The sequence below is a fragment of the Rhinatrema bivittatum genome, unplaced genomic scaffold, assembly GCF_901001135.1.
Source record: "Rhinatrema bivittatum unplaced genomic scaffold, aRhiBiv1.1, whole genome shotgun sequence".
Classification (NCBI taxonomy): domain Eukaryota; kingdom Metazoa; phylum Chordata; class Amphibia; order Gymnophiona; family Rhinatrematidae; genus Rhinatrema; species Rhinatrema bivittatum.
The window spans coordinates 123,888-139,701 of NW_021820910.1; the positions used below are offsets into that span (position 1 = coordinate 123,888).

At 40.7% G+C, this 15,814-nt stretch overlaps 1 protein-coding gene across 1 annotated transcript in view; it reads left to right on the forward strand.

The window, feature by feature from the left end:
• The window catches only part of LOC115082285 (SEC14-like protein 5), a 76,807-nt gene extending 65,263 nt beyond the window's left edge, over positions 1-11,544 (forward strand). Inside the window, 4 exon segments of the mRNA XM_029586518.1 lie at positions 3,489-3,734; positions 7,011-7,189; positions 10,393-10,419; positions 10,421-11,544. Of these exon segments, the coding sequence (XP_029442378.1) occupies positions 3,489-3,734; positions 7,011-7,189; positions 10,393-10,419; positions 10,421-10,487 (519 nt within the window). The 3' untranslated portion in view covers positions 10,488-11,544.
• Positions 11,545-15,814: the final 4,270 nt, after the last annotated feature.

The window sequence follows — 15,814 nt, forward strand, 5'->3', positions numbered from 1 at the left end:
ACTTGTGATTTACCTACTCTGAATAATTTTGTGTCATCTGCAAATTTGATCACCTCACTCGTTGTACCCCTTTCCAGATCATTTATAAATAAATTAAAAATCTCCGGTCCAAGTACAGATCTCTGAGGTACTGCATTGTTTACATTTTTCCACTGTGAAAGCAGACCATTTAATCCTATTCTCTGTTTCCTGTCTTTTAACCAGTTTGCAGTCCCCAAAAGACATCGCCTCCTATCCCATGACTTTTTAGTTTTCTTAGAAGCCTCTCATGAGGGACTTTATCAAATGCCTTCTGAAAATCCAAATACACCATATTTACTACCTTTATCTACATGTTTACCCATCCCTTCAGGTTTGTGAAGCAAGACTTCCCTTGGGTAAATCCATTCTGGCTGTGTCTCATTAAAACATGTCTATCTATACGTTCTGAGATTTTATTCTTTATAATTGTTTCTATGAAGTCCGGCTCACCAGTTTATAGTTTCTCAGACCACCTCTGGAGCCCTTTTTAAATATTGAAGTTACGTTGGCCATCTTCTAGTCCAGGTAAAACAGATGATTTTAATGATAGGTTACAAATTAATTGTAATAGGTCTGAAATTTCATTTTTTTATTTTTTTTTAGAACCCTGAGGTATATACCATCTGGTCCAGGTGATTTGCTACTCTTCAGTTTATCAGTCTGGCATACTATATCTTCCAGGTTCACAGTGATTTGGTTCAGTTCATCTGAATCGTCACCCTTGAATACTGTCTCCAGAATGGGTATCTCCCCAACATCCTCATCAGTAAACACTGAGTAAAGAATTAATTTAGTCTTTCCATGATGGTCTTATTTTCCCTAAGTGCCCCTTTAACTCGTCAATCATCTAATGGTCCAACAGACTCCCTCACAGGCTTCCTGCTTTGGATATATTTTAAAAAGTTTTTATTATGAGTTTTTGCTTCTATGGCCGACTTCTTTTCAAATTTTTTAGTTTGTCTTATCAATGTTTTACATTTAACTTACCAATGCTTATACTTTTTCCTATTTTCTTCAGATGGATCCTTCTTCCAATTTTTGAAGGAAAATCTTTTGCTAAAATAGCTTCTTTTAACCATGCCGGCAATTGTTTGGCTTTCCTTCCACTTTTCATAATGCATTGAATACATTTGAACTGCACTTCTAAGATGGTATTTTTTAACAATGTTCATGCCTGTTGAACATTCTTAACCTTTGTAGCTGCACCTTTCAGTTGTTTTCTAACTATTTTTCTCATTTTATCGAAGTTTCCCTTTTGAAAGTTTAATGCTAGAGCCATGGATTTACTTATTTGTCCCCCTTCCAGTCATTAATTCAAATTTGATCATATTATTATTATTATTGCTAAGAGGCCCCACCACTGTTATCTCGCTTACCAAATCCTGCATGCCGCTAAGAACTAGATCTAAAAATAGCTCCCTCTCTCATCAGTTCCTGAACCAATTGCTCCATAAAGCTGTCATTTATTCCATCCAGGAACTTTAGCACTCTAGCATGTCCTGATGTTACATTTACCCAGTCAGTATCGGGGTAATTGAACTCTCTCATTATTACTGCACTATCAATTTGATTAGCTTCCCTGATTTCTCTTAGCATTTCATCATCCATCTTATCAATTTGGCCAGGTGGACGGTAGTATAGTCCTATCATTATACTCTTCTCGAACACACATGGGATTTCTACCCATAAAGATTCTATTGTGCATTTCTTCTCTTGCAGGATCCTTATCCTATTGGACTCTATGCCATCTCGGGCATAAAGCGCCATACTCCTTGCTATCATTGCAATATAATTTGTACCCTGGTATAGCACTATCCCTTCTTCCACCATGTCTCAAAGATACCAATTAAGTCTATGCAATCATTCACTGCTATTCATTCTAACTCTCCCATCTTACTTCTGACATTGGCAATCAGACATTTCAAAGTTTGTTTTTTGTTTGTATTAACAGACTGCTTTTCAGATGACGGGGATAAATTTGGAATCTTTTAGCCCAGGTGATTCTTTACTTATAGGCAAATGTCCCTCACTTGAGCGCAGCTCTCTGCTAGGGTAAACCAATTCAAGCCATTCATTAAATGGAGAGGAGGAGCTATTCCCTCTGAAAACTTGGAATGCCAAGACCAGCAGCTTACATGTGGCTCTTTCTACCACTGGCAACCAATGCAGCCTATGCAGCAAGGGATGCACACTTGCTTTCCTTGCACTCGCAGTTACCTTGCGTTTTCCTGCTAATCTGAATGCCTAGGAGTGAAAGAGTTGATTGGATTACCGAGCTGGGGATAACATTGACTAAGTGACACTTCTGTGGTAATGTTGGCAGAGTTTTGTAAAATCTTTTTTGGTATAATTCTGTCACTTAAAAGTGAAAGAAACAGTTAACTAATGCACAGTATATGAGAAGGTCTTTATACCTCTGGGTTTTTTGGAAGGAGAAGGGCTGAAATGGGTAACAGGGCTGTTTGAAAATTATCCCATTGCTTTACCCAGATGAAAACACCCACGGACGTGTGTAGCTGGGTTGGTGGAGCATCCCCTGGGATGTGTTTTGGGCACATGCATTGCATTTTCAAACGTACGCGTGCTATTTCCCAGCCAACATTAGCCCGAAGAAACAAGTGCAAAATGCACGGGCCGTTTTCAAAGGCATAAAATATGTGCAGACTTTCCCTTTGAAAATGTGCACAAAATCCGTGAGGGCAGAGCACCTGCAGACTTTGTACCTGAGGAGAGTGTTTTAAATATGCATTTGAGGGGAGGGCAAGAGAGTTGGGAGACATTTTTTGTTTGGCAGAGGTTTTCACCCTCAGAAGGATTCTGAGTTGCACAGATTGTGGCTTCCTCCCCGCTGCATGACTTTTGACACCTTGTACACAGAATGTCAGCTGCCCAAGGAAAAAGGAAAGGAAACCCACCAGAGATACTAGATGAGACTCAAGATACACAATGCTGGGATGTGGGAAGAGGGTATTGATTCAGACTCCTTATACACTCCCCGCCCAGTCACCCGCTGTATAGAACGAGGGGGAGAGGAGGATGCAATCCTCAGGGCCAGATTTCTTTCAGGCAACAAGTTCGGTTTCCCTGCACAATTTTGAAGCAGTTCATCCTTTGCTCGAGGAAAAGGAGCTTAAGAACAGGGAAAAATATTAAACAGAAAAAAATTGTACGCCCACAAACCTATGCAAAAAGCTCTGCAGGTCCTTGATAGGAAAGAGGTAAATATAAGAGTTGGGTTAAAGTTTCACAGTGCTTTCTTCACAGCATTTTTTTTCCTGCACAATTTCTTGTATGGAATATTTTCCCCTCCAGAAGCTACAGAAAATTAAATCTTGGGCAAAAGAAGGTTTTGTTTCAAAATTAGGCGAGCAAATGGGCTGGCAGACCTTTTGCGCTCTGTTTTGCTCTGCTTTTGACAAAACTTACATTTGGGCCTTAATCCACTCCATTGTTTTCTTTCTGAGCAGATGGTTGTGGAAATTCTGGAAGGTGAATCTGTGATCACTTGGGACTTCGACATCCGGGGAGATGTCCTCTTCAGCCTCTTTCATTCCAAGCGTGCGCCAGCTACTCGGCACAGGGAGATGGCGGCATTACCCAGCTCACCAGCGGCTGGGAGCAATGTGCAGTTAATAGACAAGGGCTGGGTCCTGGGGTCAGACTACAGTCAGGTGGAGTCTCCACTGGTTTGCAGAGAAGGAGAGAGCGTCCAGGTCAGACACTTCCTGAAAAAAATGTATTTATTTATTCAATTTTGCATTTGTATGTATTTATTTACTTATTTTATTTTAAAGCTTTTCTATACCATCATTAAGATGGCTACCGTCACAACAGTTTACAGTAAGGCACATAAAAATAATGATGCTCAAATATATCAGTTTACATAGGTGCCATAATGGTTCGGTAACATAGTTTGTAAACAACGTTAATTGGTAAATTTATTTATTTATTTATTTACTTTTATATACCGGTGTTCGATTTTACATATCACATCGGTTTACATTTAAACAAAATTTGCAGGAACTTATGCGTTACCTTTGTCAAATACATTAAACATTTAAATATGGGGATTGTTAACAAGGGATATAAAAGAACATGGGGAATGGCTAACACTACGGGATGCACGAAGGGATGCACAAAGGTAAATGTGATAAATCATGTCCAAATCTCTCTGAATCAGTTTTGAATACAAGAGTAGCTTTATAATTTTTGTAAGAAATAGTATTTTGTCCTAAGGTTACATTGTTATGGTTTTACTTTTATTTTATTCTTTGTACATTGTTTTACTGTTTTATTGTATCGCCCACCTGAGTTCTTTGTAAACCGGCATGATGTGCTGCACGAATGTCGGTAAATAAAAGTTAATAAATAAATAAATAAATAAAAAATATAATTGTAACTTTTGGTGATGAGTGAAAAAATAAAAATAAAATCTACACACATAGGGGGTAATTTTCAAAAGGAGTTACATGCGTAAATGTAGCTACTATTGTAGCAATTTTCAAAAGCCATTTACTCAAGTAAAGTGCACTTATGTGAGTAAATCCTATAGACAAGTCAATGGCATATATTGTAGTAATTTTCAAAAACCCACTTACTCAAGTAAAGTGAATTTACTCCAGTAAACCTGGTTTTTACTCGAGTAAATGCTTTTTAAAATCAGGCCCATAATGATTACTGCAATGTGTGTGGGTGTTCAATTGTTCGTACCTTGCACTTCCCTGGGTTCTATTCTCCCTTCTCTTTTTGATAAGCTTGTTTAAAGAGCCAGGTTTTTAAACTTTTTCTAAAGGTTTTGCTGTGTCTTTGTAATCTTAACTGCAAGGGCATGGTGTTCCATAGTATGGGTCCTGCCAAAGATAGCACCCTTTCTCTTCCTTGTGTTAGTTTTGCTGTTTTGATTGATGGAGTAGTAGGAGTGCTTTGTTGGCTGATCTCAGGTTTCTGTTATGGACATATACGCGAAGGGCTGTGTTCAGCCATTCTACTTTTTTGTTATGTATTAATTTATGTATGGTGCATAGTGTTCTGTACTGTATTCTTTGCTCAATGGGTAGCCAGTGTAACTCAGCCAGGGTTTCGGTGATGTGGTCTCTTTTACTTTTACTGGTCAAAACTCTTGCAGCTGTGTTTTGTAAAATTTGTAGTGGTCTTAGTGAGGTATATGGTAGCCCTAGTAGGAGGGCGTTACAATAATCAGTGCTTGCAAAAATCAACGCTTGTAGCACTGATCGAAGTGGTTTAAGTCTTCTGAGAACCATGAGTTTGGCGTATCCTTCCTTTACTTTTAAAGATATATGCTGTTTTAAGCTTAGTTCCATGTCAATTATTACTCCTAGGTTCCGTACTTTCTCTGCTAATTCTATTTTTTTGTTGTTTTTGAGTGTGATTGGACTTTGAATGATCTCAATATTTTTGCGTTCTGAATGTAGGAATTCTGTTTTTCTCTATATTAATTACTAACTCCATTTGGTTTAGTAGCTGCTTGATGATATCTAGATACATGGTAGCTATGTTTAATGTTTTTTCAATTGTGTCATCGATGGGTATTATTAATTGAATATCGTCAGCGTATATATAATGTGTGATGCCCAGACCAGCCAGCAGGTGACATAACGGTAAAAGGTATATGTTGAAGAGTGTAGCAGATAGGGCTGATCCCTGTGGTACTCCTGTTTAAAGGTTTATTTTTTCTGACATTACGTCTTTGATTTATACTTGGAAATATCTGTTACTTAGATGTGATCTAAACCATTTGATAGTTTTGTTACTTAATCCTATTTCTTCTAGTCTATTTAAAAGTATGCCATGATTTATGGTATCAAAGGCCACTGACAGATCTAGCATCACTAGAATATAATGTTTACCACTATCGAAACCTCTCATAGTGTTGTCTGTTAGCGCAAGCAGTAGTGTCTCTGTGCTGTAGTGTTTTCGAAAGCCATGTTGTGATGGATACAGAATATTATTGCTACCGTATGTAAGTGTTCTGCTAGTTGCTTTTCTATAGTTTTTTCTATTAATTTTGCAATTAGGGGTAGGTTTGATACTGATCTGTAATTGCTCCGGTTAAGCGGGTCGCTATTTTTCTTCTTTAAAATTGGTTTTACGATTCCCTCTTTTAGTGTATCTGGCATGGTTCCTTCCTCTAAGGATAGATTAACGATCTTTGCTAATGTCAGGGATACTGTGTTGGCTACTTTTTTATGTCTATGGTTGGTATTGTGTCTGAGAACAGTCTGAGAATGGTCTAAGGCACAGAGGCTGTAGTGCTGCATCAAAAAAGATGGAATTTGAGAAAATTGTAATACTTCAGGTTTCCCAAGAGGCAGATTAAAGGCCACCTTGAAAAGGAAGACCTTCAGGAGCCTCTTGAAAACCCTAAAACAGACTTCTTTATGAAGTGCTAGTAGCAGATGATTCAACCAAGTTAGACCCATTGCATAAGGAGCCTCTCTCTCTCTTGATTCATTGAGTCTGATGAAAGAGAGGATTATGGGGGAATCACAGTTGATAATGCATAATGGTGACACAAATAACTCCTGCCCTCTTAACTCTAGTCCATAGTAAATTTAGTAATGATGTATTTGAGCAGTTTTACATCTTCTAGCCATCTAGAACAACTGCATTATTCAACTTTCAAATTTTAGCCCTTGCTTTGATGATATAAAATAAATATTTCTAAGAATCTTTTTGATGTATTGTTCTGTCTTGGAAATACATAGCATGCTGAGGGATCAGATGACTTTGTGCACCTTATCTTTACATCAGGAAGATGCACTGTGCTCTGGTGTTGCCTCTATATCATGTGTGCTATGGTGACCTTGAATCCCCAAGGGAGAGTGTTTCTGTCACTGTAGTGAATGTGCCTCTCCATAGCATTGTGCTGTGGTGACCTTCCTGACCTTGTCCATCAGCGTGCATGCTATGGTGTAGTGATCTTGCTTCTTCATTGTGTTGTGGGGCCCTAAACTGACTTTCCCTCTCAGGGTTCTCATGTGACCCGCTGGCCTGGATTCTACATTCTCCAGTGGAAGGTGCACAGTCCCTCCTCATGCTCAAGCAGCAGCCTTGCACGAGTTGATGATGTCCTAGCATCACTACAGGGATCCAGTCACAAATGTAAACTGATGTACTACTTTGAGGTGCTGGCATCAGAGGACTTCAGGTAAGAATGTAACTTTTAATATAGGGCCTCTTGACCCATCCAGTGTGCCCAGCGCTTAGCACTGTTTTTCAGCACTTGACACCTAACTTAGGAGTCTAAATCCAAGACAAATGAATAGCAGGTCTAACTTTAAGAGCCTAAGTTTTTAGAAGCCTGAAAACATAGGTAAATAAATTTCAGAACTCACCTTTTTTTGACTATGAGCCTCAAATATAAAGTCTATCTGAGAATGTCATGGGTTTGCAGACATACACTTTCCATGGTTTTGATTTATTTTTTATTGCCATTAATACTCTAAATTGCGTATGCGTACAGTGATGTCTTGTCACAAAGAGCTTGAAGTCAATGCTCGAAAATATTCTGAGATCCTAAATTTTAGGAACCAAAAATTTAGGGAGATTTTCAACTGAACTTAGAAATGTAAACTTTCAGCTGAAAGGTCACTTAAATGTGGGTGCCTAAATTTAGATCTACAATTCATTTGCCTAGATTTAGGTGCCTAAGTTAGGTGTCTATTACTAAAAATGAATATTAAGCTCCAACATTTTTCCTCCAACCCTGACTCTGCCCTAGTCAGTTTTCAAAGGGGTTAATTAAGGTGCCTAACTCCCAAAATTAAGCACCTAAAAATACTGAAAATCAACCCCCTGTACAGTTTAAATGGATATCTGAGATACAGGGATAGGTTGTGCAGATTTAGATGGCTAGATCGAATGACTTGAAAATTTCACTAGGTGGCTGTATTTAGCTGCTTAAAAAAATGAGCATTTTTGGAGGTGTGGGGGAGGGAAGTGAAATACACAAAAATATTGCATTTTTAAATATGTGAGTATATTTTTCAATGCGTAGGCCATTTGCAGATAGAGCACGTGCAAGACATTGTACTTTTCTACCCTTGCAAAATTTATTACATTTTTCAAGAGAATCTCCCTATGAACATTTGCAGAAACTTGCTTGCACATAGAAGTACTTGTTTACCTTTGCTGCTCACTGAAAAGTTCCTAGGATCAGAGGGGCAGAATTGGCTATTTATATCATGTTTTCTGGCTCCCAGGAGCCACACTCTCCCCTGAAATGGAGGCTTGCTTTCCTTGTCTCAGTAAAGTTCAGCTCATGTTTTTAAGACAGGCCTTGTAAAATTTATGAAGGGCAAGTTCAAAAGTCCCCTACCCCGCCCCTCCCCCTCCCCCGATTTTGCCCCAGTTCTCAAAGGGAAAGTGCACAGAGAAGTGTGGTGGCAGAAAAATTCCATACAGCTTATCTACTCTGCCCTTCCACACCAACTGCTCAGCTCTACAATCCCTAACACTCCCTCAGAGATCCCCTATGCTTATCCTGTGCTTTCTTGAATTCCAAATAGTCCTTGTCTCCACCACCTCCACTGGGAGGCAGTCCTGTGCAACTGTAAAGAAATATTCCCTAAGATTACCCCTGAGCCTACCCCCTTTCACCCTCATCCCATGACCCTTCATTCTAAAACCTCCTTTCCATAGAAGCCTCAGAGGTATTTAAATATCTCTATCCTATCTTCCCTAGCTCCCCGTTCCTCTAGGGTATATATGTTTAGATCTTTGTCAATCCCCATATGCTTTTCGACAAAGACCACTGACCATTTTAGTAGCCGCCCTCTGGATGACTCCATCCAGTTTATATCCTCTTGAAGGTGTGGTCACCAAAACTGTATTCCAAATCAGGTCTCACCAGGGACTTAGGGGCAACATCACTTCCTTTTTTCTGCTGACCATGCCTCTCCCTATGCACCTGAACATCTTTTTGGCTTTTGCCGTCACATTATCCACCTGTTTAGCCACCTTAAGATGATCACCTACGATCACCTGCTCTTGTTTCATGCACAGAAGAATTTCGCCCTCTGTACCTTTGGGTTTTTTGCAAGGCCAAATGCATGACTCTGCATTTTTTAGCATGAAATCTAGGCTGCATACCTTAGACCATTCCTCGAGCTTCGCTCAATGCCTCCTCATATTTTCTGCACCTTCCCTGATGTATACCCTGTTGCAGATTTTGGTATCGTCCACAAAAAAAGGCAAACCTTTCTTGGCAATCCTTCTGCAATATCATTCATGGAAATGTTCATATGCACTTTCCCTTTGAAAATTTTCCAAGGAAAAAGTACCCACATATGTTTGCAGCAGCTTTGTTTGCGGGTACATGCTCCTGGCAAAACGAATGCACATTGTTTTGAAAATGCAAAACTAGGCACACTGTTGCCTTGTCTAGTCTAACCCTCCTCTAAAAATACCTCCATGAGAACGTTCCAGAATATGTGTTCTCTAAACATAAAAGCAAGACAAGCAAAGACAATTCATTAAAATCTCACAGCAGTGACCTCTCCCCTCCTCTTGCTGTCAGAGCAATGCTGGAAGCTGACTGGATTGCTTTAGGAGTGTACAGCAATCCCAGGGACCATGCACTTGGGAAAGGTGCTGGGTGGATGGGGAGAAGAGGGAAGGGAAGAGGGCATTACTGTGAGATTTGCCTAACTGTGGAGGGATCAGGGGAGTGAGGGTTAGGCAGGCAGGCCACCTCCTGATTGTTTTTTTTATTTAATTTTTATTGAGTACTTGGAGGGGTGATCGCTCATTCCAGCAGGGCCCGTTGGTGTGACTTTGGGTTAGGAGGGGGGGGGGGGGGGATTCTGTGATTCAGGCCACCAGGCCCAGGTGGGACTGTTTTGGTTTTTTTTTATAGTATGGCCATTTAACTGACCTTATTCTTTTGATATATCTGGTTAAGTTTGGATATCTTTAGGACTGGATATCATTAGGACTGTTCTGAGGCAGATACAGTTCTATATTGGCTAAGTTAGCTGAATAACTTTGCTCTGCTCAAGATAGCCCCTTTTTTTATTTGAGTAAAATCTAGCTGGATATGTAATCCCAAAAATATTCAAAAGTCGGCATTTAGCCGGAGTGACTCACAAGTTATTTGGCTAAATGACTTTGAATATCAGCCCCAAAGTTCCTAAAATGACCCATCTTTTTTCTCTCTCGTACCTTTTGTAGCACAAAAGGTGATTCATCAGTGGAAACATGGAAGGGAGGGAAATAAACAGCAGAGGGGGAGAGGAAATGACAGTAACAGATGGAGCGAGAACCATCCCAAATGTCATCGAAGCAAATTTTAACATGAGTGTCCCGGGCATGTATGTATGTACTAAGCAGGTTTTTCTTGTTTCATGGCAGAGGATCCATGTCAAGTCTTGAATCCTGCAAGTGGCTTTTCTCAGTTCAGCGGTGTTACCACCTCCTCCCAGAGCAGCTCTCTTGTCTCAAGATAGCTGGGGCTGCACATCTGGTGAGATTGGAAATGTGTCTGGATGGCTTAAGCCTTCTTCTGGACTGCCTTGGATTACGACTGGAGAGAAGAAGAGCGAAAAACCCTTCCCAGGCCAGGTTTAAACTTCTCCAGGCCACCCAAAATTATTTACCTCTCCGAACCACAGGCATCATGTGTGTAACTCTATCTATAAGACAACATCAGAATAATTTGAGATCCGCAGCGAAATCCTGTAACTGATGTAGGTTTGAGCATTTTACATTGGAAATATTTTAGAATATGGACAATAATTTGTCGGGACTTGAATTTTATACAAAGTCTATGGATTCAGATACTGTGCCACAGGCAGAAGACTAGCAAGGCCTTACACCCCCAGGGCGTTAGTCACAAGTTTATTCTCCACGGTACGGATTGCTAGCATGTCACAAGGCCTAGTTATGTGAGGGGCGAGCTGTGCTTTCCACGCCGTGGCATTCAGCTAAAGACTGTGCCTCGTCTGGCAATATTTCATGCTCACGTGCAACCCAGCATTTCTATGCACATGGCGTTCAACTCCAGCACCTTCTCAGACCACAAGCTTTTCACAGGGTTTCAACTTCCGTCTTCCTCAGGTTTCTTAGCAATAAGTGTACGGCCTTCTCTTCGCTTTCAGGGAGCTCTGTAATGCTTTAGAAAGGGCCTGCTGCAGAAAAGCAATAAGGATGTTATGAAGACCACAGCTGAGAGCACAAAATAGCACCAGACCAAGCTCACGTTCAGGATCCCGTGGGCTCTGTGTCTCACGTTCCCACGGCAGCCCAACTCCTAGAGTCGTGACAGCACCGGAGCTGCACAGCTCAGAAATAATGTGAGCTCTGAACAGCATGCCTGCGAGCCTGACAGCAGCACTGGAGTTGCACTGCGCAGCTATGGCCAGGGAGCGAGAGGGGCATTCTAGCCCTAAGGAAGTATTTGGAGTATTTTTTGACAAGAATTTACTAATGAGTATTTATTCTTCTTATTTAAAATGTATTTTGTAGATGCATTTATTGTTTTAGTTATTAAATTTGAAATCTGAAGTGTTGCATTTCTTTTCATTCTAAATCTGTGGATCAGACCTTGCTTCTTCATAGTCCTCTTGGAAGAGCCTACCCTGGTTTGCTTAGTTTGCTGCGGCAAGATTTCTCTTGTGCCATGGTGGTCTCCCTCCCCTCCCTTCCCTTCTTCATCATGTCCTGAAGAATTGAGGAAGCTAGCAGGGCTATGGTGAAGCCCATCTCACAGCAGCCTGAAGAGTCGAGGAGGCTGGAGGGGCCACGGTGGAGCCCATCTCACTGTGGCCTGAAAAAAACAAGGAGGACAGTACAGCCGCAGTCGAACCCATCTTATCGTGACCTGAAGAGAAGAAGAGGTCCTGAGAGTTTGGTGTGTGTGTGTGTATGTATGTATGTGAGAGAGAAAGCGTATGTGTGTAAGAGCCTGTCATGTAAGTGTGTGTGTATGTGTGAACCTGTGTGGGGGTGTGAGCCTGTGCATGTCTATGTATGTGTGTGTGAGAGAATTAAGAAATTACTACTTATCTTATAATTTCCTTGTCTTTAATGAAGTCAGGTTAATCCACACCAGTGAGTTATGCACCTCTACCAGCAGGTGGAGACAGAGCAAAGCTGATGTCGCTAGTATTCTCTGCAAAAGCCAACTGTGGACAACTAAACAAACATGATCATAACTATTCAACCATTCAAACATTCAGTTAGCAGGAAAACACTGAGGTCAGACAAGGAGTATAATATTACTAATCTAGGGACTAGATCTGACACTTACCAGTAATCTCCAGAGGTGCAGCCTCTCAGGAGGACAATATCGCCACCATACGGCAGCCAAGGGCGGGAAGGTGGATTAACCTGCCTTCATTAAAAAAAGGAAATGATCAGATAAGTAGAAATTTCACCTCTCTTAGCATTCAGACAGGTTAATCCACACCAGTGGGATGTACCAAAGAATTTAGGTTTGTCCTCTTTGCTGCAGTACAAGTATAATAGCACACCACTGCACTTGAATCTCTTTTCACACTCACAGTTCTGAGTATTAATCCTTTCCAGCATTTAATTTGTTCCCTTCACTGAATGTGAAGTGTTGCACTCTATTTTCCTTATTAGCACAACTTTGTGCAGTGGGATTCCATTACTGCTTAACCTTATAAGTAATTTAGGCAAGCAATTTAAGCAAATTGGTCCTTAAGTCCCATATTAGCTAGCCAGACACATCTTCTCAAAAGAATCATTGAAGCCGTCTGTTCCCCTCTTTCACAGAAGATCTGGTTATCATATAGCTGGTGTCATTAATGAATCTTTTTCCCTCTCAGGAAATAAACTTCTTTTCCGGACTTTAATTTCTCCTGTTCTCATCATTGGAGAGACAGAGGTGTAGCAGAGATATACACAATCTTGCTTCTCAGGTTCAAGCATAAAAACATGTGATTCTGCCACAAATATTAATCTTAACAGGATTAACTGACTCTAGCCTGGTTCTTACTGGAATATACTGAATTCCCATTACTAAACACTTTGAATACACTCACACACACACAATATCCATACACTCTCTGGTGTGTGCCTTCCTCTCTGTGCTTTCTACTACTTCTTAAAGTTGCTGAGCAGGCTCTGGTAGAGCTAGGACATAAAAACCCTTCTGCCACTCTCTGACTGGAATCCCAGCCGCAGCAATTGTCCTGTCAGCTTAGCAGGAAACACTTTGGGTTATTGTGGATACGATACACTGACAGTTTCCAGCAGCTCCTAGGTTCCAGCATGGGCTATGACAGTCCCAATCAGCTGCCACTCCACAGCAGCACTCCCCCTCTTCAGGAGCCCAGATAAGTATTATATATTTTAATTATCTATCCCAAGCTCTTTATTTTAACCACTGGGTTACAGCGTGAAAGCAAGGGCATGTATAAGAGAGAGGGAGTTTGTGGGAGAATGAATGAATGTGTTGGAGAGTGCGTGTGAGAGGGAGAAGATAAAGTTTGTGTGGCTTTACATCCCCAATCCACAACAATTTTAGAGCATCTGGAAATTAAAAGATCCCAGAAATGGAGAGCAGGAGAATTTTTTTTTAATCCTTATTAGTTTTAATTATTGAGTATTTTCTTCTGTTTCAGCTGTTTTGAAATATGTTATTGGTGTTTTGGGAAATACTAGAACATTTTTTAATTATTGGAGATTTTATTCACCAGGGGGTCAATATTCAAATCCTGGCCAGCTAAGTAAATTAGCTGGATAACACTTATTCCGCTAAGTTACAAGGATATTCAGCGGTAGACCTGCTATTCCCCAGGTCTAAACTTAGACAGACAACTTATCTAGCTAAGTATCAATATTGCTAGTTAGCCAGATAAGCTATCCAGCTAAATAGTGCCGCCCTGATCTGCCCACTGCCCGCCACAAAGTTGTCTGCCTAATAGCTAGATAAGTGACTAATCTAGCTATCTAGCAGCTGCTTAATGTGAGAAGACATTCAATGACTATCCACTGTCTGAATATTGAGCCCCAGATGTTTTGAAATATTTTGTTAGTGTATGGGAAATAGAAAAAATTTATGCAAGGGTGAGGGAGAAAGGGTGGAATAGCTTGCAGTTTCTAAACCGCTGTTAGGAAATTTAAATCAATGGAGAGTGGAAGCCTTCAGGGGAATGTGGAAGCACATGTTTAAAAATGCAAGTGTATTCATTGCCATTGATTCGGCCATGGTTCCTATCCTATATTTCTAAACTTGTTTAATTATATTTTCAATTTAGTTAAAAGTATATTTCCTGGCCTTTTCACAGTCACATCACCAGTGACCCAGCGGGTATAAATATATGACATCGTAAAATTTGGTTTGGTGCGACATGAGGATCAAGCAAACTTGAAAGTGTGCCCATTTAACTAGCTTACCGGGCTAGAATTTCGCCAGATAAGATGGGGGCATTCCTGGGGTGAGCAAGGGGCATTCTAGGGAGGAGAGGAGTTAACCGCTTGGTTAATCGGCTAACTCCGATATTCAGTTAGCCAGTTACCTTCTGTGGCTAACTCTGGTCGGGCCATAGGGCTGTCGTAAAGTTAGTCGGTTATACATGACTGACTGTAAGATAGCCGGGTATATTCAGTGGTGCAACCATGCTACTGAATATACCCCGCTAGTTAGCCAGTTATGTATAACCAGTGAACTATGAGGTGCCGCTGTACAGTGGTTGAGAATCTCTGGTTTAGGGGCCTGTGGCCTACCTTTTATCTAATCCAAGGAAAAACCTTCTTCTTACAGTGCAGCAGGTACTAAGTCACTTTTAGCAGTCCCTTGGGGATGAAAGCCTACTTTCTCCTTCGACAGACTTTTCTTCAAGGACGGCCTGGGATTTAATTTTTCAGAAAGCGTGAAAGAGCAGTTTTCAAAAGCTTGTACCTAGTTAAACACATGGAATACATGAATAGAAAATTTTTTGATAAATGCCCCCTTTCTATGCGGCAGAAAATACAGATGCGTGCATGCATGTGTGCTTTCAGCAGCCCCAGAAAAGGGCAGGGGAAGTAAAGTATTCCATGCGTGTTTTCTGAGTGTAAGGAATCCTGGAATACCTGTCAGGGAGGCACTGTTCCAAAAAAGAAATACTCACAGCCTTTCCACCAAGGCCTTTTCTGCTACAGAACATAAGAACATAAGAACATGCCATACTGGGTCAGACCAAGGGTCCATCAAGCCCAGCATCCTGTTTCCAACAGTGGCCAATCCAGGCCATAAGAACCTGGCAAGTACCCAAAAACTAAGTCTATTCCATGTAACCATTGCTAATGGCAGTGGCTATTCTCTAAGTGAACTTAATAGCAGGTAATGGACTTCTCCTCCAAGAACTTATCCAATCCTTTTTAAACATAGCTATACTAACTGCACTTACCATATCCTCTGGCAACAAAATTCCAGAGATTTATTGTGCGTTGAGTGAAAAAGAATTTTCTCCGATTAGTTTTAAATGTGCTACTTGCTAACTTCATGGAATGCCCCCTAGTCCTTCTATTATTCGAAAGTGTAAATAAGAGTCACATCTACTCGTTCAAGGCCTCTCATGATCTTAAAGACCTCTATTATATCCCCCCTCAGCCTTTCTTCTCCAAGCTGAAAAGCCCTAACCTCTTCAGCCTTTCCTCATAGGAGAGCTGTTCCATCCCCTTTATCATTTTGGTTGCCTTCTCCTGTACCTTCTCCATTGCAACTATATCTTTTTTGAGATACGGCGACCAGAATTGTACACAGTATTCAAGGTGTGGTCTCACCATGGAGCGATATATAGGCATTATGACATTTTCCGTTTTA